Source organism: Sminthopsis crassicaudata, chromosome 3 (genome assembly GCF_048593235.1).
Source record: "Sminthopsis crassicaudata isolate SCR6 chromosome 3, ASM4859323v1, whole genome shotgun sequence".
NCBI lineage: Eukaryota > Metazoa > Chordata > Mammalia > Dasyuromorphia > Dasyuridae > Sminthopsis > Sminthopsis crassicaudata.
The window spans coordinates 450,620,890-450,647,138 of NC_133619.1; the positions used below are offsets into that span (position 1 = coordinate 450,620,890).

At 32.3% G+C, this 26,249-nt stretch overlaps 1 protein-coding gene across 4 annotated transcripts in view; it reads left to right on the top strand.

Moving 5' to 3' along the window:
• FIGN (fidgetin, microtubule severing factor) overlaps nt 1-26,249 on the top strand; it is a 181,057-nt gene that overhangs the window by 42,608 nt on the left and 112,200 nt on the right. The window contains exon 3 of one of the 4 annotated variants that reach the window (XM_074303258.1): nt 16,943-17,005. The exons of the other annotated variants lie outside the window; for them this stretch is intronic. Coding sequence (XP_074159359.1) covers nt 16,943-17,005 — 63 coding nt within the window. The remainder of the gene's footprint in view (nt 1-16,942; nt 17,006-26,249) is intronic. 4 annotated transcript variants of the gene reach the window in all.

Genomic DNA, 26,249 nt, shown 5'->3' on the forward strand with positions numbered 1-26,249 from the left:
AAGCTAATGCTTGTCCATGTTAGAGATACCACCACTCTTGTGTCCTCTTCCTTTTACTGGATGAATTCCTCTTCAGACTTTCCATTTGAGGCAATATCCAGGCCAGAATTGCTCATTTCAAAAATGGCTCAATCCATTTCTACTCTGACTATTTTTCTACTTTGCCATCACTAGGGTAATTTCAATATACCCCCCAATTTCCCCCTCCCCCCAAAATAACAAGATTGTATTCATTTATTAAAATTAAAGCCCAATTGGGGATAGGAATATTTCTTTTTCTCCCATTCATATTGTCAAGGCTTAGCACAATACCATATATTTGTGTGTGTGTATGTATATAATCTCAAGTGCTTAAAAATGTTTTATCTAAGTTCTAATTTAGGATCATACAATATACATATGGAATGGACAAAAGGAAACCTTAGAGGGGAAGATTGTAGCAGCTAGAATAACCAGGAAAGACCTTTATAAAGGTGGCATTAGAGATGAATCTTGAAGCAAAAGATTCTAAGAAGTAGAGGTGATAAGGAAGAACACTTGAGAAGTTATTTATATGACTTTTAAAAATTATGTGAATTTTATTTAAAAAGTCAATTGGAAAATTATACTTTAAAGCAATTATATGTGATTATATTTAAAGGCATTTTTCTAAAAGAGACTACAGAAAGTATTAGAATGATTGCAAGAAAGTCAAGTTTAGGTAGTTTTGATTTGTTAAATTTGGAAGAGAATAAATACATGACATTTCAGATGAGGCCACATTCTTTTGACATGGCATTTTCCATTATTGTAGGAAAAGTGGAGATGAAAGGATGTGAAGAGAGAAAATATTGGCCACTATGTATAGTTAGTCCATATTTAATTTGGGTTGATTGATTCTTACACTTAGCAATAGGTAAATTGATGAGAAATTTATTGAGAATGCACTTGTAGGAAAGGACAAAGTGGTTAGGTACAATGGGAAATTAGAGAAATTGTTAATAAATTATGCTGAAAGCTTGAAATTGAATAAGAAGGATAATGATGGAGTAATATCTTTCTCAAAATCTGGCATTAAGACTGATGAGATGATCATGTTTCACTTCTCACCTTTGTCTTGGTGATTTGATATGCTACTTCCATAACATGTTATAAAAAACATGTTAAACAGACTTAATACAATAATCCCCCAAATTCTAATTTAAATAACTACTTAATATTTATTTAGGGCATTTCCTTTACATAGTAGACCATTTCTATTTCTTTCAGACTTTGAGATCTGAGAAAGAAAGCATCTTGCCTGCTATGCAAATAATTTAGATAAGACCATACTCATATGGGACATGAATAATTCCCTTTTTAATAGCAACAAAATTATCCAAATATCCAAGTATCTTTTTTTATCCTTTATCGTGTTCCAGTCACTAACCTTCCCACCTCAGCTCCCTCCTCTTCTTGTCTTAAGGAAGGTAATAGAGGAAGGAAATAAAAGCCAAATTTCTTATGAGAAGAGAAAGAAAGTAAAGAATCTATGCCAGTTGTAGAATCTGCTTTGAGACTGAGACAAAAGTCAAAGAGATTTGCTTTCACTTGGAAAGCAGATGAATGATTTCAGGTAGTGTTGTGACCGGTTTGCATAGCTCTGGTTTACCCTGTTGTGTTGGCTTGAGTTCTTTTCAGTTTGCTCAGGTGAAAATGGGTCAGAGAAAGATGATGAAGCCTCTGGTAAAGCTGAGCTCCCTGGGAGTTGGCTGCCTCCTGTCAGCCCTGGAATACTTTGTGGGCCAAAGCAATTGCAGAGAATCCAGCTGATCATTGCATATATATATATGATTTCTTTTTCTTCTCTCAGATTTTAAAATTATGTTTGTCTTTTTGTCTTTTCTCTTTCTTGCAGGTACAAAGATCACAGGTTTCATTTGATTACATTTTGGTTTTCTGGTTAGGTCACTTTGCTCCATATGACTATTTAGAATTTGCACATTTGTTTTATTTTAACATGTCCACTGCTAAAAGTTAATATCTTTTCCTTTTATTTTCACTGACTCAATGTCAGAGGACATAACATTAATAGAAGTCAGTCTTGTCTATTACCTTTCTAGGAATACACTTTTAAACCCTGTTAGGAATTATAATCCTTTAGTTAAAGGTCAGATGCCATCCTTTGCTGTGCCTGCCTATAGTAAGCAGGAAGTTTTTCATTCATATCCCTTTTTTTTATCATTCATCTCTTTGAATGTAAATTGAGTTTGATTTAAAGTGACATCATATTCACCTCCCATCTAGTGAGTAAATCCCATCAACACTTCTTAATCACCTATAATGTAAAAGATATATATATATATATATATATATATATTCACAATAAATGACATTTTTGAGTATAAGAGATGTTTCTAGTTCCTTGGGGGAAAAGAAACTATATGAAGTAATTATGGTTTTTTTTATAATATACTTGAGCCTATTATATCACTGCTTTCAAGGGCTAAGCTGTTAAACTACATTATGGAGGATATAGTCTTAAAATATTCTTAAGTTCTTTTATTAAAACGTATGGGAATCCAAAACAAGTAATATTTTAAAACAAATTCTTCTATTGAAAAATGTGTTTAATTGCTAAAATTTAACTATATCATAATAAATAAGCATATCCTATACCATTTCATATAGAACTCTGAAGATCTTTTGTTAGTGTTTATTTTATTTTAATAGTATTTTTCCAATCATATTCAAAGCCAATATTTAACATTAAATTTCTTTTCTTTTGTATTGTATTTCTTTTGTATTGCATTCCAAATTTTGTCCCTCCCTCCTTTACTGCTCCCTCCCTAAAATGGTAAGCAATTTGATATAGATTATATATATGGAGTCATATGACATTTCCATATTAGTCATGTTGTGAGAGAAGTAATAGGCCAAAAGTGTGGGGGAAAAAAAACATAAAAAAAAAGGAAAATGAAAATAGTATGCTTCGAGCTGAATTCAGACCTCATCAATTGAATTTGGATATCTTTTCCATCATGAGTCCATTAGTCTTGAATCATTGCATTGCTGAGAAGAGCTAAGTTATTTATACTTGATTATCTCACATTGTTGCTTTTACTATGTGCAATGTTCTTCTGGTTCACACTTTACTTTGCATCAGTTCATATAAAAAAGCCTTTCCAGGTTTTACTGAAAGTCTTTTAAAATTTTTTCATGAGTGGTTTCATGAGACAGTTTCGTTGCTAGCAATATTTCTCCCAAAATTATTAAATGATAATTCACTAATACAGTTCTTTATATGTTATCTTATTGGAATCTCATAACATCCATGTGAGAAAGGTATTATATATACTATTATTCTTGTTTTATAGATGAAGAAACTGAGTCTCTATGGGGTTGTGTCTTGCCTGTAGTTATGTGACTAGAAAGGGTCACTGTACTTGAAACTAGGTTTTCTGACTCCAAGTCTAGCACTCTATAATAATAACATCTCCTTATTCCCAACAAAAAACCCTCAATAAGGAACAGACATGTTTTGTGTATCAACATATAGGGAATATGTATGCTGGAGTCATATAGAGGAGCAATTTATGATTCTGGGCTAGGAAAGTCAAGATTCTTGAAGGCAAGAACTGCTTTTATTTTTCTTTGTGTTCCTGGTGATTAGCACAGTCCATGACATATAGGGAGTGTTTAATAAATCCTTATTGAAAGATTGATTCTATTGATTTTATCACACTACTCTTTGCTAGAACTGCTCCCTTCTGATTCTTGTATCTCCATTCCACCTGATTTTTAGTCATCTAGCATTCTTCAGGGTTATCAAATACTTTGTCCAACACCTACTCTAAGTGTTATCATGGTAAGCCTTTCTTTTTCAGGATTAGACTAAACTGTATCTCTTTCAGCCTCCACAAAGTTATAGTCTTTGGTTGAGGTGCTATCTTTAGGGTCACCTGATATTCTATCATCTATCCATGAAGGATTGGAATAGTGCTATGGTTATTAAATCATTCCCCATTAAATAAGAACTACAGATCTTCTCATTTAGCCTCTTAACCTCCAAATTGTGAAGATCCTTTTCAGTCAGTGCCTATGAAGACCTCCCCTCTGCTGCTAAATCTGAAGTCATACCTGTTCCTTTTAATTTTCTCCTTGCCTCTATTTTCCCTTCTGATATTTCAAATAAAATATAATTTAACTAATGATCAGAAAGTCGTTTTTATGTTTATTTTTAATGTACTCCCCCATCTCCATCTTATATCCCATCAATAGAAAGTAATCCTAGACATCTCTCTCTTCTAAAATAGAAAAGCAGAAGAGTAAAACTACAGAAAGGAAACTACTTTCAACCTTCCACCTCTGTGCCTCAGTGATCTACCTTTTCATATGTAAATCCCAAGGGCTGAGCTTTTGGAAATGGCAAAAAGTCTAGAGACTTTTGCTCTATAAGCAACAGATCATAGTCTGGTCTTTTCTCTACATTCTTTGCATAGATTAAACTTCTGTTTTCCTCAACCACTTTTATCCTAGCAATATTCTTTACCTTTAGAGCTTTTGGCCAGACTAATTCCATCTCTAATTCCATCAATATATTACAAGGCAAACTGTTTTTATACTCAATTATTTTGGGAAAGACTCATTTTGCCATGACTAAATCACTTCTAAGATATCAAGATCCCATATTTATGTAATTATTTTCACAATTTCTCTACTTTAAAAAGAGGAACAAGTAGATTATCTACTTTTCCTGATACTTCTTTTCACTTATTAGAGTAAAAGGCAGTATGAGTTAGTGGAAAAAGTCTTGGGTTATGGAAAGAGTCCAAAGACTTGAGTTGAAATCTATTTCATTACTCACTAATCTTTGACTTTGTACAAATCACTGAATATCCTTGAATTCCCCATGTTTCCCCACCTGTAAAATGTAGATAATAATTCTTGAATTATCTATTTCCAGGGTTATCTGGAGGATCAAGCTAAATACTTTGTCACAATAAAACACATATAGATGTGACAGTAGTAAGACTGACAGTATTTGAAGAATGATTAATATTCATTTTCTGCTTTTATAGAATTAGATGGTTTAAGTTGATTTAACTGGGTCTGATTCAAATAAGAACTGTCTTATATCTTTACTTAATTCCTGGAAAAGTTTGTAAAACATTTTGTTTTGTTTTTCCCTTTGACAGAACATCCTGTTCTTGTTGCAGTTTCAAATTCCTTTGGCCTGGTTTATAGAGGAACATATTGCCCTTTTCTCCCAGCTCAGCTATGAGTTCTTGTAAGGGTCAGTTTTATTCCTAATGTATTATCTCATAGGAGGAGGAATATTGGTCAGTGGTTTCAAGCTATTTCAGTAAGTTGAAAATTTAGTGAAATAAATCATTAAGATGCCTTGGTCAAGATGAAAAAGGGCAGTAACCAAAGGTCAATGAATACCTGCTACTTATTGGCTTATTTGTGTTATTTCTTTCATCAATTATTTATTATTGTCTATGTTGAAAGCACTATTCTAAGTTCCATGAAGAATTCAAAGAAGGCTATAACCTGGGCTGGCTTCTTGGAGCTTATCTTTTAACATAAAAGTAGACCAACTACCTCCTAAAGGCCAAATCCCAAATGCTATCTTTGACTTATTTTTGCATAGCTGACACTAAGCATGATTTAAAAAGATATTTTAAAATATGATAAAAATTTGTTTTAAAATATTTTTTAAAAATTCTTATTTGGCGGTGGGGAGCATACAAAAATAGGCAGGATAGATTTGGCCATAGTTTTCCAACTTTTGATCTAACAGAAGAGAGATGTATATAAGATACAATTGTAGAAAGTTGATTATGGGAGTACAATAATAACTTTATTCTTCAAAATGCTACAGAAGCCAAAACATAGTAACTTGAAAATTATTCAGGAAATTGTTTTGTGGTTCTGATTGTATGGGGGATGAATCTCCAAATCTAACAATCTCAGAAAACATGAAATTGAGATTATCCTAGAAATGTGTCATGATTTTTACTTGAATTCAACAAATCCTTATTGAAAAACTATTATGTACAAAACTATGTAGATACAAATACCAAAAAGGAAAGTCTTTTCTCTCAAGGATCCCTAAGAGAACTTACTGAAAAAGCTTTCTCTTCACCCGATCTAGCATAGATATGGAGATAAAAAGGAAGATGGAAGGTGGACCCAAATGGGCAATCTTAAATTTTAAGATTAGAAGTAATATTCAGATATTGATTAGTCCATCTCTCAACATTTATTTATTTATTTATTTATTTATTTTTGGTATTTTAATGGTTTTTATTTACCAGATATATGCATGGGTAATTTTACAACATTGACAATTGTCAAACCTTTTGTTCTAATTTTTCCCCTCCTTCCCACCCCCCCAGATGGCAGTTTGACCAATACATTTCAATTATGTTAGAGTATAAATTAACTACAATATATGTATACATGACCAAACAGTTGCTTTGCTGTACAAAAAGAATTGGACTTTGAAATAGTATACAATTAGCCTGTGAAGGAAATCCAAAATGCAGGTGGACAAAATTAGAGGGATTGGGAATTCTATGTAGTATGGTTCATAATCATCTCCCATAATTCTTTCGCTGGGTGCAGCTGGTTCAGTTCATTACTGCTCTATTGGAACTGATTTGGTTCATCTCATTGTGGAAAGTGGCCACATCCACTCTGATGGAAGTGGATATCTTCAACATAAAGAAGATCCAACTCATTTCCAGTTGATCAACGATGGACAGAAACAACTACACCCAGAGAAGGAACACTGGGAAGTGAATGTAAACTGTTAGCACTGCTGTCTATCTACCCAGGTTACTTATACCTTCGGAATCTAATACTTAACGTGCGACAAGAAAATTGGATTTACACACATATATTGTATCTAGGTCACACTGTAACACATGTAAAATGTATGGGATTGCCTGTCATCTAGGGGAGGGAGGGGAAAATTTGGAAAAATGAATACAAGGGATAATGTTATAAAAAAAAATTACTCATGCATATATGCTGTCAAAAAAATTTATAATTATAAAATTAAAAAAATAAATTAAAAAAAGAATATGAGAACAATAAAATCCACAATATTATATAATATAAAAAAAAAAAAAGAAAATGGACACATCCATCAGAATTGATCATCATATCTTATTGTTGTTGAAGTTTACAAAAATTTCCTGGTCCTGCTCATTTCATTCAGCATCAGTTCATGTAAGTCTCTCCAGGCCTTTCTGAAATTATCATGTTGGTCATTTCTTTTTTTTTTTTTTTTTGACAGTACATATGCATAGGTAATTTTTTTTTTTTTTTTACAACATTATCCCTTGTACTCCCTTCTGCTCTGAATTTTTCCCCTCCTTCCCTCCATCCCTTCCCCTAGATGGCAGGCATTCCGATACATATTAAATATGTTATAGAATATCCTAGGTACAATATATGTGCAGAACTGAATTTTGTTGTTGTTGTTGCAAAGGAAGAATTGTATTTGGAAGGTAAAAATAATCTGGGAAGAAAAACAAAAACAAAACAAAACAAAACAAAATGCTCACAGTATACACTCATTTCCCATTGTTCCTTTTCTGGGTGTAGCTGATTCTGTCCATCATTGATCAATTGGAATTGGATTAGCTCTTCTCTGTGTTGAAGATATACACTTCCATCAGAATACATCCTCATACAGTATACAGTTGAAGTGTATAATGATCTCTTGATTCTGCTCATTTCACTCAGCATCAGTTGATGGAGTTAAGTCTTTCCAAGCCTTTCTGTATTCCTCTTTCTTATAGAATAATAATATTCCATAACATCCATAATTTACCCAACCATTCTCCAATTGATGAGCATCCGTTCATTTTCCAGTTTCTAGCCACTACAAAAAGGGCTGCCACAAACATTTTGGCACATACAGGTCTCTTTCCCTTCTTTAGTATTTCCTTGGGATATAAGCCCAGTAGTAGCACTGCTGGGTCAAAGAGTATGTACATTTTGACAACTTTTTGGGCATAATTCCAGATTGCTCTCCAGAATGGTTGGATTCTTTCACAACTCCACCAACAATGCATCAGTGTCCCAGTTTTCCCACAGCCCCTCCAACATTTATCATTATTTGTTCCTGTCATCTTAGCCAATCTAACAAATGTGTAGTGGTATCTCAGAGTTGTCTTAATTTGCATTTGATCAATAGTGATTTTGAACACTCTTTCATATGAGTGGAAATAGTTTTAATTTCATAATCTGAAAATTGTCTGTTTATATCCTTTGATATTGGTCATTTCTTACAGAACAATAATGGTCCATAACATTCATATACCACAATTTATTCAGCCAATCTCCAATTGATGGGCATCCATGTAGTTTCCAGTTTCTGGCCACCACAAAGAGGGCTGCCACAAACATTCTTGCACATACAGGTCCCTTTCCCTTCTTTAAGGTCTCTTTGGTATACAAACCCAGTAGCAACAGTGCTGGGTCAAAGGGTATGCACAGTTTGATAACTTTTTGCATCTCTCAATATTTAGGATGAAATTAATTTTTTAAAAAAGAAATTATTATCTTTAATGCCTTTGACTATTTTTAGTATCTCTTATTACATATTAACAAGCTTCTTCTTTACTAACAAGTTCATCTTGCTATAACACGAAACACTTTCCTTTTGTTCTAACCTTATTGAAGCTGGTAAAGCAACCTGCTTTCTGCATAATATTAATCTTTCATGGACTTGAATGATTGAAATAATAGCTACTTAATGAATTGAGATCTGCACTATTGAAGGAATAGCTATACTGATGAAGCATAGATCCAAGGATGTGAATAGCTTGAAAACTGTTCAATTTCTATTTAAATACTATTATTCACTGGGGAAAACAAAGCAAAATAAAAAAAAAAAACAAACACACAAAAAATCCAAATCAAACAAACCAAAAAACCTCTTCACATTTCATGTAGGTATTATTTAACCATTTTTTTCCTGGACACTGTTAAGAATCTTATTTTTGTTAATTGTTACAGAATTATGTACACTCAAAAGTATTTTGGCAATACTGATTTATGTTTGGTATACAATTCAATTAGATTTCTTATTGTTTTGTTGATTCCCCTCTCCCCCTCCCCAGCTTCTTGATGTTCAAGTGTTTTGTTTTCTCCCTAAATTGATAAATTTTCTCATCTTAGTCTTTTTTATTTTTACTATTTTTAAAAATGTCATTTCATGTTGAAATTCAATTACATCCTGATACTATCCCCCACTATTCTAATACCAATGGATGTAATCCCTGAATTTGAATGAGAACAAGTCAATTCACCTCTATGTGCTATCTTGCCTTGTTTATAAGAAGATGGAGTCTTATGAGTTATCTCTAACATTCCTTCTAGGTCTAATGTCCTATACAATCAGACATTTTTCTTTTATCAAATGTGAAAGTATTTAAATGGTACTTGACCTAAAACTTAGAGAAAACTATTCAATGTACTCTTTTAATACCAAATCATTAGTAACTTACTCTTTCAAAGATGCAGTTTAGCCATCTGCTTTCTGTAGTACTTATGAAATTCAGATTTAAAACATTTGATAAAAGCAAAGTATAGTAGAAAAAGTGTTAGATCAAGTTGTACTTCTGCTACTTTTTTTCTGCTTTTGTAAAGTTGATCAAGTTACCTTCTGAGCCTCAATTTTCTCATCTGTAAAATTAAGGGATTTGTTCATATGATTTTGAAGGTCTTTTCCAGATCCAAATATATTATTCTATGCTTTCATGAATATTGCTTCCCAACTGAAGAGATATTAAGTAATTGAAATAATATTATGTTGCTTTCTGGAAATAAATTATATTTTTGAGTTTATTTTGACTGATAGGAAAAAAAAAAAAAAAAAGGAGAGTCAAGTGGGTTATTTTTTTTTAATGAAATGTTTTCTCCCCCTGCTCATTCAGTAGTCCAAATACAAAATTTAACACTAGAGAACATTATGTGTATTTCTGACATTCCCATGGGGACCTTGGGCTCATAAACCATTGAATGGATTATATAATGCTGCATAAATGCTGTATTTTTCATCTGACAGACATAATCTTGATCCTATATTTTTATGTTACCTAACTGTTTCAGAATACCACTTTTGAAGTAGCCCATCAAAATGGAAATTGCTTCTAAAGCATGTGGCAATAAATACTGGTCAAGGCTTTCTGTAATTCAGATGGTTTCCAATTTTGAACCTTTGGTTTATGGAATTTGGGAGGATTTTTTGTTTTGTTTTAAAAGATATTATCAGTATTGCCTTGTAATATTGTAGCATAATTTTAATTTCTGCTAACATGTCTTAATCATGTCTTTTTTTCTTCTTGGTATTAAATTTACTATTCTTTATGCCTAGTTAATATCTAAAAATTAATTGTCCATTGAGACAGATATGCTAAGATATGTGGTAGAAATATAAAATATGCCTCCAGGGACTATATAGATTGGTGCTGAAATTCAAAATAATTATGAAAATGTACTTTGTTATAGGATATGTGGAAAACTGTCAAGGTGGGATGGATGAATAAAAGATCATGGACAAATGAACTGGTTTCAAAGCTTTTCTACCAATTTCCCCACCCCCCATTTTTGTTATGTGATTAAATTTGGATAGAGATATTTTCATATAATACCTAAGGGCTTCCTTCTTTTATATCTTTTTGTCAATATATCAGTATCCTGACAGTATTTCAGTTTTTCCTTTACATCTTTTTTTCCTTTAATCTTTTTTTTTTTTCTTTATCTTATGAAAGCACACTCAATTTTGAATAAATTCTTTGCCTTGGTCTCTGGTATAGCTTTTCTGTACCGTTTGCTTCTTTACCCCAAACTCAATAGGTCTAAAATGGAATTGATCTTTTTTTTCTCTCATCTACCACCCACTAAAATACAGCATTAAACACATCCACACACATGTGCGCACACACCACCCACTCTTATATAATTTTCCCTCTTAATTTTTTTTTGTTCTCTCACACAACCATTTTCTTTTTTCTTTTTTTTATTATAACTTATTATTATTATTTTTATTATAACATGATATATGCATGGATAATTTTTCAGCATTGACAATTGCAAAACCTTTTGTTCCAACTTTTCCTCTCTTTCCCCCCATGTTAAATATGTTAAAGTATAAGTTAAATACAATATAAGTATACATGTCCAAACAATTATTTTGTTGTACAAAAAGAAATCGACTTTGAAATAGTGTACAATTAGCCTGTGAAGGAAATCAAAAATGCAGGTGTACAAAAATAGAGGGATTGGGAATTGTATGTAGTGGTTCATAGTCATCTCCCAGAGTTCTTTCACTGGGTGTAGCTGGTTCAGTTCATTACTGCTCTGTTGGAACTGATTTGGTTCATCTCATTATTGAAGAGAGCCATGTCCATCAGAATTGATCATCATACAGTATTGTTGTTGAAGTATATAATGATCTCCTGGTCCTGCTCATTTCGCTCAGTATCAGTTCATGCAAATCTCGCCAGGCCTTTCTGAAATCATCCTGCTGGCCATTTCTTACAGAGCAATAATATTCCATAATATCCATATGCCACAATTTATTCAGCCAATCTCCAATTGATGTGCATCCACTTAGTTTCCAGTTTCTGGCCACTACAAAGAGGGCTGCCACAAACATTCTTGCACATACAGGTCCCTTTACCTTCTTTAAAATATCTTTGGGATATAAGCCCAGTACTAACATTGCTGGGTCAAAGGGTATGCACAGTTTGATAACTTTTTTTTTTTTTTTTTTTTTTTTTTTTGAGCATAGTTCCAAATTGCTCTCCAGAATGGCTGGATGTGTTCACAATTCAGCCAACAATGTATCAGTGTCCCAGTTTTCCCACATCACCTCCAACATTCTGCATTATCTTTCCCTGTCATTCTAGCCAATCTGACAGGTGTCACACAACCATTTTCTTCATCATTCATGCTAGAATCCTTATAATCATTTTGGGGCTTATCCCTTTCCTTTATTTGATATAACCCAGAAATCATCAAATTCTAATTGTCTTACAGAAATAGCCTCCATTTTCAATAAAATCATTTCAGTCTAGATTCTTATTATCTTAGGTTTGGATTTCTGAAACAATCTCCTGTTTGGCCTTCCTAGTCTCTTTCCCTTCGCCTTGCCAAGAAATATATATGAACATACTATTTGTAAGTGACCAACATACTCATCTTCATTTGATTCTTTTGTCATGACATTTCTTTGATTTGTGGTATTGCCTGATTAAAAAACATTTATTATTTTCCTATTAATAATGATTCATAATTTTTGATCACCTCTTCAGTTTTCAAGGCTGTCCATAATCTAGCTCTTCTTCCCCTGCTGATCTCTTACAACATGCTAGGCTCATGTCTACATCTATGCACTTGCCAATTTTAACTTCACCATTCTAATGGCAATGCCTCTCTATCCTTTTAAGTTGTAATTCTTTGGAGACCAGCTCATTTTGTCCAAAATGCTATTAGTGACCACTTTGGCTTTTATTAGTCTCCCTCTCCTTTGAATTTCTTTAATACTTGACACTACTACTGAATTTAATCCTTATTTTTATTCTCATTATATTCTCACTGTTAGAAAAGGACTTTAGATCATTACCTAAATTTTTTACATCACATAGTTGAAAATGGACTGACTCTGCAACCAGATAACCTCTGTGTGTCTGGTGATGACTACATTTATTACTTTCAGCAAGTTATCTAAATTCTGTAGGTCTCAGTTTCCTCATCTACAATATGAGGTTCCCCTATGTGAGTTCTGAGGTTTTTCTGTGGATCTACTGTAGAGCTTTTAAATTAATTTATTCCTTAAATGCTTTCTTTGTGCCAGGTAAAGTACTGGGTACTTGGAATACAAAGAAATAAATAAAATGGTCCTTTCTTTCAAGAAGCCTACATTCTATTGCATGTATATAAAAGAATATTAAGTATATACAAATTGAATTTTTTAATGATTGAAGAGACTAGAAGTTAGAGGTATGAAAAACATCATAGAAAAGTACTTGTATTGATCTTTGGAAGTTAGGGATTCTAAGAGGCAGAAGTGAGGTAGGATAGCATTCAAAACAGGAACAATACAGTACAAAAACAAGGAGGTGTGAAATTGAATATTAAGTGTGAGTAGGGCAAGTAGGCCAATTTGGCCATGTGCATGAAGAAGAATATATAGTAAGCTTTGAAAGGTGAAATTAAGCCAGATTGTGAAGAGTTTGAAATGTCCAACAGAGTTTACATAATCCAAACCAACTCCCTAATTTTATATATGGCAAAACTGACAATCAGTGTAGTGACTTGACCAAAGTCATTTAATCAATAATAGAAATATTGATTTCATTGTTTGCTTTATGTCTTTCCAACTGGATTATAAACTCATTTGAGTGCAGGATTCATGCCCTTGACTTCTTTTTTAACCCCACATAGTTAAGGACCTGCTGATTAAAAGAATTTAATAAATATTTGTTGATTAATTAATTATTTACTTAGTTGAATTTTCTCTTTTACTTTCACATATTGATATATATTTCATTTGAAATAGTCTTTGAGCAATAGCTTATTTGCTTGTATGATCCTCCCTTTAGTCTTAGAATAGTCCAAATAGCTACTTTGAAAATTAAGCAAAAAACTACTAAAGTGGATTAGCAAATTAGACTTAAAGAATATTTGTTGACCATTTCCTATATGTGAAATTATTTAGGTATCAAATTTCATGTTTACAATTTTTCTTATTATTAGTAGAGTTTACAACTGAATTTTCTGAATCAATTCACCAGCTCTATCATGGCCTCTTTCCTCCGCATTCCCCACCTCCCACCCCCAAATGCCATGGCTAGCGTGGTGGTCTTTCTGTTCATTTGCTTCTATAGAATCCAGTTATCCTATGGAGACTTTATATTTTCTACCTATTTGTAAACTTCATCTTTTACTATTTTTCCCTCTGCTGAAAAATGGAAATAATACTGAAAATAAAAGTGAATATATAGCAGAAAGTTGCATATATTGGGAACAAACAAACTATAACATTTCCAATAATGACCTATGCTCCAAAACTGATGAAAGAGAAACCACTGATGCACTGTCACCTCAAAAAAAAAAAAAGGAAATGGGAGATGCACATATATAAGTCCTTAAGGAATAACATTTGGATAGCTGGTGCTCTTTCATTAATATGTCCCATAATAGATGGACAATTTAAGGTCCCTTCTAAATCTAATCTCCATGTGAATAAAATTAAGGATTATATTAGATGGTGTACACTAAGGGAATTCAGAGGAAAAGGACATTGATGAAAGTCATAATGGTCAAATTGGGAAGTAGAAGGGACTTCAACAGTTATCTAGCCCAATCCCTTCACTTAAAAAGGAAAATGGTACCCAGAGAGGTTAAGTGATTTGTCCAAAAAGATACAAGTAGTAAGTAGCAGATCAGGGATTTGAAACTAGAATTTCTAGTTTTAGATCGAGTACTCTTTTCATTATTACTCACTTTTTCAACATGTTTTTCAATCACATAGTATATGTATTTATATAATATGTAATGTATGTACACACACCCATACATATATAAGATATGTGTGACACATAATTCAGATGTCTGAATCTTTAAATTTGGACCTTTAAAAGAGTGGCATATAGGGACAGCTAGGTGGCGCAATGGATAGAACACCAGCCCTCAATTCAGGAGGACCCGAGTTCAAATCTGGTCTCAGACATATTTTTCCAAGTGTACAGTTAAGTGCTACTGAAATGCTTTGGCTTTCATCTTTGATAAAAGTAGTATATTTGTCTTATAGGATTTTAGAACCAGAATTAATCTTAGAGATCAACTTGTCCAACCCTATCACATTACAGCTGAGGGAAACAGGAAATGAAGTTTTTCCTGAATTAAAATCAATTTCATATCTCACTGGGGATTGATTGGAAGTGGTGACAATGGAGGATATGGCTGATACTCAACATGAAAAGGTAGGAAGTAAGAGAAAAACAAATACTCCATTAGATCAAAAAATAAAAAAAAATTAGAAACAGATAATCCACAGGCTAGGGAAAAAAAAAAAAAGTATGTCTTTGGGGGAGAGTTCAGTGAACTAGTAACAAAATATAATCAGTTTTGTTAAAGTATTTTAAAGTGTGCATGATCTTGTTAAATACAACATTCAATGGGAAAGAAATAATTCTTTGATCTTGGTAGGATTCTTATCACTATTAATATTGTGTCCAAAAAGAATATAAAAACATTTTTAAGGGTTGGAAAATTAGACTTAATTAAGTATGGGCTGTTTTCCTAGTGGAGACAACTTGGTGTAAACAAGGTTTAGTGGGAGGGAGGGGAATTGGTATACTTTACTTTTAACCAACTAGACCTAGTGTTAATTATGCAGATTTAGCTAGATGATCTCTTCAACTTTACATCCAAAAAAAAAAAAAAATCTTCCGAAGAAAATGTTTTCATTCACAATGCCTTCTTGATTCCTTCATCTTGCTTCATTTTTTCCTGCTCCTTGGAAAAAATATTGTTAAAATTCCCATTATTTTAAGTGATACATATAATAAAAATAAGACCCTTTGGAATCATCTCGCATTTACTATGTATATATCAATATGGGGCTGTGCATATATAGGGAAAAACATACATACATACTAGATATTGTTATAATGAAACTGCTTCTTTAATATACAAACCAGAAACTTGTTATTTTATAAAACTGGAAAACATTCCAAAGATGCTACTTTTGTCTGTTTTTTTTTTTTTTTTTTTTTTTTTTTTTTTAATTCTTAGCAGCAATATGGCACAGTAGAAAGAGTACTGGATTTGGAGTCCAAGGACTTGTATTCTGAATCTGTCCCTGCCTCTTATTAAATTGTATCTTTAAATAGTTAGCAACTTTTCTTAAGCCTCAGTGTCCTTTCCTCTAATAATTAGACTGCGTGAGTCATAAGGTCTCTTTTTAACACTAATTCTATGATCTGCCATTGTGATAATAATATTTTATGCTGAACATTATTGCAAACAGATGCTAATGTGTATTCTCTTCATGAACCTAGATAGGAAATCAAACTTTTAATAATGTATTTTATTTTTTAAACTCACCAAATATTATTCAGATCATTGCTAATAAATGAGGTAAGAGATCAAGATAGGCAGTATTAATTTTAATCAACAACAAAAATAATTAAGATCATTTATTCTGAGATTAATGAAATGGCTTTAGTGAATCTATATAATTGTGTAAACTATTTTTCTAAGAAAATGAGAAAGATTTCCAATTTTCCTCTACCTTCTAATGAGAATAGTTTGCTTGCTACCTTCTGCATTACATGTAAATGTATAGATGAGTTTCTCTTACTCATCAAAGTACCACTTTCAGATGATGGTACTTGATGAATATTCTTAATAGCACTACAAAGATTTCTCCATCATGCCACAGAAGGCCTTCTTCAAGAGCTGAATATACATTTAATGAACATTATAACAATTATAGTACTACTAGAAATGTTTTACCTATGATCTACCTTAGAGATTTTGTCTGGGATACAGTTATCATGAATATAAATAATTTGAAATTCATTTCCATTTCTATGGAGAATGCTTTCTTTCTGAATACAGGCTAGATGTAAGTCAATATTTTCTAATGGCAAGAACAAACATACCCATCTAGTACAAATTTTAAAATAATTTGCTGAAGTGATTCTGGAGAAAAGTTTCCACCATTTAAAATAGCATAGTGTCTATTACTCAAATGCTTTTGCAAACTTCATAAATATTTTACTTTTGAATTTTGAAATAAAGATCTTTGGAATTGTTGGATCATGTTGAAGTAGTATAAAAAAAAAAAACTTCTAAGAAACAATATTCTTGAACAGTTTTCCATGTGTTTTTCTGTAATGCTGATTTTGCTTCTGAGAAAATGTTTTTTTTTTTTTTAATAAACCAGAGGTATCCACACATTTGAAAAGCTCTGACAAACCACTGTGTATCCTGAAAGAAAGGACTAAAGGTAATGAGGGGAAAGATGAAAAGTCTTTAAACTTTTTCATATCAGAAATTCAAGATATTTAGAATAGAGAAAAGATTGTGATTTTGGATTTTTACCTCTTTTGTCCTTCTGCCCTTAAGGAAGGTATGTGATAACTGCTTTTAACATGGATGATACATTCTGTTTATTTGCTATCATTTGCTGCCTAAACTAGAATCAATGGACTTAAATTATATGAGGGTCAATTTTATTTCAGTATGAAAAAGAATTTTCTAACAATTAAAGATGTTCAAAACAGAATGGTGTACCTTGTGCTGTTATGAGTTCCCCACCCTGGTAGTGTTCAGAAGCTAGAAATTGATCACAAAATAACATAGAGAACATGAAATAAAGGATTTTTTTAGAGCTCAGCCCAGGGTTCTCAAACTACGGCCCTCAGGCCAGATGGGACCACTAAGGATGTTTATGCAGCCTGCCTGGTTATGGCAAATGGGCTGAGGGGTGGAGACAGAGTGTGAGTTTTTGTTTTAACTATATATAGGCCCTCCAATAGTTTGAAGGACAGTGAACTGGCCCCCTATTTAAAAAGTTTGAGGACCACTGAGCTAGAGCATTGAACTTTTTTGATTTGGGATAGAAGACTTAATTAGTTATTTTTTGGTGATTTTAGGAAAAATTTGTACTGTTATTCAGGTTACTTTTAACAATTCTTTTGAAAAAGATCACATAATACTTTCAGGGCAGCTAGGTGACACAGGGAATAGAATGCTCAGCCTAGAGTCAGAAAACTCATCTTTTTGAGTTCAAATCTGGCCTCAGGAACTTACTAGCTATGTGACCCCAGAAAGGTCATTTAATCCTATTCCTCAGCTTCCTCATTTCTAAGATGAACTGAAATGGAATCACAAAGAATTTCATATGACTGAAAAATTACTAAAGAACAATACTTTCAGATACTTAGTTTGATAGATTCACATATAAACTAGGTAAGGAGAAAACAGTTATCATTACATAATATGGCCTAGTAGCCGCTGAAATAATAATAGATACTATTTGAATAAAATTGTTGAATTAGAATAATCTAGTCCTGAATTTTATCTCCCACTCTGCTGTATATTTAATCACTATAAATATGGTTCTTACAAAGGAGATATACAATGCCATGAACTATTGAATGATTCCATATTGGGTATAATTTTGAAGATATTGTATAGATAAATGCCGAATATATTTGTAATCTGTGGATATATCTAGAGAGTTTATTGAAATCTCTAGAAGACAGGATTTGAATGGGAAATCCATTTAGATTTTAGGGAAGGGAACATGCATTTGAATAGTTTTCAGTGAATATAGTAGAATCACTTTCCCTATCTTATGAAATCCTGAATGGAGAATACTAGAATTGTTGTGAATTAAAAAAGGTTGAAACCAATCCAGCAGAATCCTCCTTTTAAAAAAATTCCAACTAGCTTAGCCAGGAGACTGCTGTGAATAAGGAAGACACATGTGAGTTGGCTCACATTCCCAAGGATTATTCCTAGGAAACTACCTTAGAAAGATAGTGTGCCCGCCAAATGGCCCAAAATGTAAGGACAAAAGACCTATGCAAAGTAAATTTCTGACACAAGATAAATGATTTAATTTACTTTTCTATTTGAAAAATTTAGAGAATGGGAATGAAAATAATCTTTGTGTGGAGGGCCAATATTTTGTGGACAGGTTCTATTTGTGAAAATATTTTGTGGTAGGAAAGAATTATTTGTTATGTAAAAAAAAAAAAAAAAAAAAAACCTAGAATTTATTCTGTATGTTTTTTTAAAGGTGGAATTTTTTGTGCTAGTTTGTTAAATCCAAAATTCTTTGGCTTAAGCTATTTGGGGAATTCATTTAACTTAGATAAATATTTTTCAGTGTCCACCCTAATATGTTAGAGGTAATGGGTTAGACACGGGTAGGATTCAAGGTGGGCTTACATTGTACCAAATCCAGAGGAAGTATGATCTAAGTAAAAAGACATCTAAACTGGGACTCAAGAGATTTAAAAACAGCTCTGTCATTGATTAGGTATGTGACTCTGAGCTAAACATTTCACTGTGGATCTTAGTTTTCTCATCTATAAAAAAGAAATATGTTAATTGACATCCAGATCCCTTCCTACTCCAAGAGTCTTAAAAACTTTGCTATCCTACAATAGATGCAATGTTGGCATAGTAAGATAGCAGTATATCTGTGTTTTAAAACATATAACAATTAAATAGAAAAATGAAGCAATTCATTATGGTTTGCTAATTTTTAACAGTTCCCCCCCCCCAATAAATAAATAAATAAAAATAAAAGCATCTCATAAAATTCCATAAATTTAGATCTAATTAAAAATCTTAGAGATTCTCTGGTCCAAATATCCTTGTTTATCACTTAAGGATCTGGGTTCTAGAGAATTTATTTAGCTTGCTCCAGGTCACATATTTATTAGCAGAGAAGGAATCAGAATCCTGGTCTAGTTCTAGTGTTCTTTCTACTATGCCATATTGCTTTCCATAGAAAATATAAGGAAAAACAAAGTATAGATGGAAGAGAATACTTAAAGGAAGCTTGAATGAGCTAAGCCACTAAGAAAGACAAATGGCTTGATTTGGCAAGATAAGATTTTATTTTATTTGTAATAATAGTTTTTTTTTTCAAAATACATGCAAAGATAGTTTTCAACATTTACCCTTGCAAAACCTTATGTTCCAAATTTTTCTCCCTCCTTCCCCACATGCCCCTCCAACATCAAATAATCCAATATATGTTTAAAATGTGCAGTTCTTCTAAACATATTTCCACATTCATCATGCTGCACAAAATAATAATAATAATAATAATAATAATAATAATAATATCAAAAAAGGGGAAAAATGAGAAGGAAAAACAACAACAAAGTGAAAATACTATGTGGTGATTTACATTCAGTCCCCATAGTCCTTTCTTTGGATGCAGATGGCTCTCTCCATAACAAGTATATTGGAATTGGCCTGAATCACCTCATTGTTGAAAAGAACCATGTCCATCACAGTTAATCTTCACATAATTTTGTTGCTGCTGTGTACAATATTCTCTTGGTTCTGCTCACTTCATTTTAGCATCAGTTCACAGAACATCAGTTCTCCAGTCCTACTGACCATGTCTTACAGAACAATAATATTACATTACATTCACATACCATAACTTATTTAACCATTCCACAACTGATGGACATCCACTCAATTTCCAGTTCTTTGTCACTACAAAAAGGGCTGCCACAAACTCTTTGGAGGCAAGATAAAGTTTAAAAACACTTAAAAAATAATTTTTAAGGCTAAAAGGAATGGTATGTAACTAGAGTCTGAAAAAATTACTCCTTACCACTTTATTTACCAGTAAGTAGAAAAAGCTAAAAATAAAAGATTGTAAGAAGTAGTCTACATGTTTTTATTAATATAACACACACACACATTTAAGTAAGCTTGAGATCAATTGAAAAAACCTTTATGAAGTGCCTACTCTGTGCTAGGCATTGAACTAGAATCAAATAACCCAAATTGATGCCATCTAAGAGGGAGAGCAGAAAACCAGAATATAGAAGTAAGGAGCAGAACTAAACTAAAAACAAAAACTAATTGTTCATATCAGTAGTGTGTGGTCTCATGAGTATCTGAGTATTAAAAATTTAATAATTGTTATCATTGAAGGTAGCTATGTGAAGGGATAAAGAATAATTACGTCAATTTGGCATTTAACACAATTAATTTTCAATAATAGTATAATATGCTAGGCAATAACTAATATAGTTGTATGAAAAACAACTCCAGATCAATTTAATTTCCTTCTCTGTTTGATGACAGGCCTTGTAAATAGAAAGGAGCAAAAAAGATATCAATTTGTACTATACTAATGCTTTTTTATATTGTTTCAATTGACATTCTCATTAACAAAATAAGATGGCATAATTTACACTATATTATTGTTAATGGATGTACAACTGCTTGAAGGTGACATCCACTGGGTAGTTATTATTGGTTAAGTATATCCTAGAAGAATAGGAATAGTCTCCCTCCAACATGGGATCAAGCCTAGAGCTAGTATTCTGAAACATCTTTTCATGAACTTGGTGAAGGAACTAAGAGTATGCATTCATTAAGTTTTTAGATGGTATAGCATTGGTCCAAGTTATTTAATATTTTGGAAAGTAGAAATAGCATTGAAAATAGCAATCAAATTCAAAATATATTTTTCAAAAAATAGAACAAAAAATAGGTGTAAGGAAATATTCTACATATATGGACAATAGCATGACCTAATTAAGAGTTCAAGACACATGTAGAAAAATAAGTTGTATATAGAATGCTGTACCAAGTGGAGTAGTGGAAATAAGATCATCCTGGAATAGTTCTTAAGCTTAAGAAGGCTCCTCTTTAAAAATTCAAGAACACAAAGAGATATAAAATCAAAATGAAACACATATTTTGAAGGAATACCACATTAAATAATGAACAAGTGTAGTTAATCATAGAAGCCTTTTTTTAAAGGGAGTGAGGAAGTTTAATTTTCAGAGAGAAGCAAAAGGAAATGATAGGAGTGATCAAATTAATTTCACTAGTTTCCATCCTATAAAGAATAGTAAATCATTGCATTAATAGATTGGGATTTTGAAGAGGAAATTATTGGAAAGGGGGGGGGAATTGAATTATTAGCATGATATATTTACTAAACTGTACATGAATATTCTAGATCCATAGAGGGCAGCAAGAGTATGACAATAGATTTTGAGGAAGCTTTCTATCAATATTTGTATATAAAAATATTAAAAGCATAAAAGTTAGAGATGGAGGGAGAGACTAAAAAAATAAGATTAGCAGTAATATTCCTATAGCACTTTAAAATTTTAAAAGTAATGCTACCCATATTTGATCTCAATGCTCTTACATTATAGCATCATTGCAAATATTGTTTTCTTATTGGAGATAAAGCAGGTAAGGATTAGAATAATTAAATGATTTCTTGAAGCTTTATTTATTTTGCCAATGATGATGATTTATATATGTAAACCATCAGCTTTTCATTTTACTCAAAATTCTCTAAGGAAAAATAAGAGAATCAATAATAGTGACATCAACAATCTACTCTCTATCTCATACCTTTAGTAGTTCAGTTCCTTGGACTTGAGCACATTAATCACATTTTGGTTTTTATATACTCCTTTCTCAGACTAGATACCATGGACAATTCTTAATGCTTTCTTCTTCAGCACCCTGGACAGATGCTAAATTTTACCTTTGGACATTCTTACCACTTTTAAATATTGACTGATGCCTAACTCTGGTTCATCTTCACTAATCACTTTCATTTCTTTTGGATCGTGACAAGGGACTGGCATGTAATCAGTACAGGTTTGAAAGAAGCTTGTCAAAATAGCAGACAGGTAACCTATAAGCATCCCTTCCCACCAAGAAGTACTAATAACTAGCAATCCTCTAGTTATAGTTTATGGACAAAACAATCAATTAATCTTGAGAATTTATTTTGAATATTCAAGTAAAAATTTATATCAAGGACTATATACACTCCTAAAGTGTTCTAGTCAAGATGGAGTGAAACACTAATTTTGTGAACTTATATTCATTTCTTCTCTTCCAAACATGTCCCTTTGCCCCATAGCTGCAGAGTTTGGTCACTCTTCTTTAGCTTCCAGTTTGTTTATTTTTAACTTAAGCAGATGACCTCACTTTTTTTTAAGGAAAAGAAAAAAGAACATTTTTTTTTTTTTAGAAATTCCCTTATGTAATTCCATCTTTACTTAAGCTTACCACTCTCCTTACCTCTATTCTTTTATCCTTCCCTCCAAACTCAGAGAAAGAAAAAGGTAAAACTACAACTTTACTTCTCTTGGATCCATTCCTTGCTATGGTCTCTAAGACCTAAAGTCTTACTTTAAAAATATATGGTTGATTTAAAAAAGGACTTGCTTATTTTCATGTGAAACTACCATCTCACAAAGATAACACCTTCAGTCATGAATGGTTCTAATAAAAGTTCTTTCTCAATATTTATTTTGCATCTTTTCTCTTTTGAGTTATATCTTTCCCTTTGAAACTATGTACAATAACTTCAACTCCTGTTCTATATGCCAACTCTTCATATGGTTTAGATAACTATAACTTAAGTTTTCTCTTCACTTTCCTCAACTATAAAATAGAGACCATAATAGCCTCACAGGATTATTCTTGAGAAAATGAGAGAATATTTCTTGATTACTTGGCATAGTTCCTATACAACATATTCCTATTCCCTTTAACTGTTCCTCTCACACACATGCTATAATCTCAGATTTTCTGTTTGGTTACCCTTTTTCAGATATATTCATATTTGTCACTGTCCCCCTTTAGTTGTTACCCTCTAAAAAAACACATACATAACATACCTGACATGGTTTGCTCCACATTAAGTACCCAGGGATTATTATCTTTTTGTTACTGATATTATGTTTCTTTTGATGGAGTCAAAGATTGTATTAATTAATTTAGAAACCATATCACTTTACTAGCTTTTAAAGATTATAGGCAAGTAAAAGCTTTACATTTTCTTCCTATGCAATACTATCTAATGGCATCCAGTGTCTGTGCATTCAACTTTTTGAATCTATATGCACAGAATTCTACATGGGTCTTTATGAAATTTCATTATCCCAGATATAGATGGTTATCCTAATTTATCAAGTTATTTTGCAAATAACTTGATAATGTTTCTATTACTTAGTATATTAGTTTATCTTCCCTAGCTCTACATTTTCTGAAAATTTGATGCCAGGAACTGTGCTAAGTGATCAACAAATAATTTCTCATATTGCTCAATAACAATCTTGTGAAGCTATTATGGTCTCTATTTTACAATTGAGAAAAGTGAAGCAGAGATTAAGTGACTTGCCCAGGGTCATACAACAAGGAAGACTTTTGAACTCATTTCCTCCTGAATCCAGGTCTGGAGCACAATGCCAACTAGATGTTCAAAGAAAAAAAACAAAACATTTTTGAGAAGCAGAGGTGAAATACAACCCCTTGCAATATACCAATAGAAACTTCTTTCCAGGTTGACTTCAACCACTAGTTTAAAATTGTTGAAAATCATAAGATTTATTGATTTTATGATTTATGATTATATGATCTTCAACAAACAAAATAATTAAACATATTAAATATGTTTAATATTACTTAAACATAGTAATTTAAGAAATTGCTGATTCACTTAATTATAACTGGCTAAGATTTATGCTTTTTATCCACAAGACTGTCATGAAAACCTTTCCCAAATATCTGTTGAAATAAAAATGTTATTTCTACTGACCTCGTCTTAAAAGTCAGTAAGACTAGGAAAAAAAAATCCAAACTAGGAAATAAGATTAGTTTTGGCATCAATTCTTAGTGAACCCATTTTAAATTCTAGTGATCACTACTTCTTTTTCTAAGATTTCTTAAACTGTTATTTTAAGGATTAATTATATAATATTCCCAAGAACTCATAGTGTCAAGTGACCAATCTATAGTGATGCAAATTTACCTTTCTACCCTTCTTGAAAATTGACATTTAGGAACAGAGAATAGTCTACCTCTCAGACCTGTGGGGGAGGAAGGAATTTATGACCAGAGGAGAATTAGAGATCATTATTGATCACAAAATAGAAGAGTTTGATTACATCAAACTAAAAAGTTTCTGTACAAACAATACTAATGCAAACAAGATTAGAAGGGAAGTAACAAATTGGGAAAATATTTTTAAAAGTAAAGGTTCTGACAAAGGTCTCATTTCCAAAATATATAGAGAACTGACCCTGATTTATAGGAAACCAAACCATTCTCCAATTGATAAATGGTCAAGGGATATGAACAGACAATTCTCAGATGATGAAATTGAAACTATTTCCACTCATATGAAAGAGTGTTCCAAATCACTACTGATCAGAGAAATGCAAATTAAGACAACTCTGAGATACCACTACACACCTGTCAGATTGGCTAAAATGACAGGAACAAATAATGATGAATGTTGGAGGGGATGTGGGAAAACTGGGACACTGATACATTGTTAGTGGAGTTGTGAAAGAATCCAGCCATTCTGGAGAGCAATTTGGAACTATGCCCAAAAAGTTGTCAAACTGTGCATACCCTTTGACCCAGCATTGCTGTTATTGGGATTATATCCCAAAGAAATACTAAAGAGTGGAAAGGGACCTGTATGTGCCAAAATGTTTGTGGCAGCTCTTTTTGTTGTAGCTAGAAACTGGAAGTTGAATGGATGTCCATCAATTGGAGAATGGTTGGGTAAATTGTGGTATATGAAGGTTATGGAATATTATTGCTCTGTAAGAAATGACCAGCAGGAGGAATACAGAGAGGCTTGGAGAGACTTAAATCAACTGTTGCTGAGTGAAATGAGCAGAACCAGAAGATCACTATACACTTCAACAACAATACTATATGAGGATGTATTCTGATGGAAGTGGAAATCTTCAACATAAAGAAGATCCAACTCACTTCCAGTTGATCAATGATGGACAGAAATAACTATACCCAGAGAAGGAACACTGGGAAGCGAATGTAAATTGTTAGCACTACTGTCTATCTACCCAGGTTACTTATACCTTCGGAAGCTAATAATTAATGTGCAACAAGAAAAAGGTATTTACACACATATATTGTATCTAGGTTATATTGTAACCTATGTATGGGATGTAAAATGTATGGGATTACCTGCCATCGGGGGGAGGGAGTGGAGGGAGGGAGGGGATAATTTGGAAAAATGAATTAAAAAAAAAAAAAAAAAAGAAAATTGACATTTGCCCTTCTTTAGTACTTTGGCAGTCCTCTCATTTCTCTATGGTTCCTCAAAAATTATGGTATGATTTTTGTGATGACACTTGGAAGCTCTTTGAGTATCTTGGGGTTTAATTCACTCCAATCAGGTGATTTAAATTAATTTATGTTATACAAATGCTCTCTTATTATCTCATCTCTCTACGGATTTAATTCCATTTTAATTGTGTTTCTTCTATATTATCTTTTATATAGAAGTCTGAACCAAACTAGAAGTTAAATAGTTCTGCTTATCTCTATTGTCTATTTACACAAAGTTACTTATTTCAAACTATAGTCTTTTTACAAAACACTGAATTGTATGTCAAAAGGATCTGTGCTTCTTAGGTGTGTTACTCATGGGAGTCACTTTGCCTTTCAGAACCTCAGTTTCCTCATCT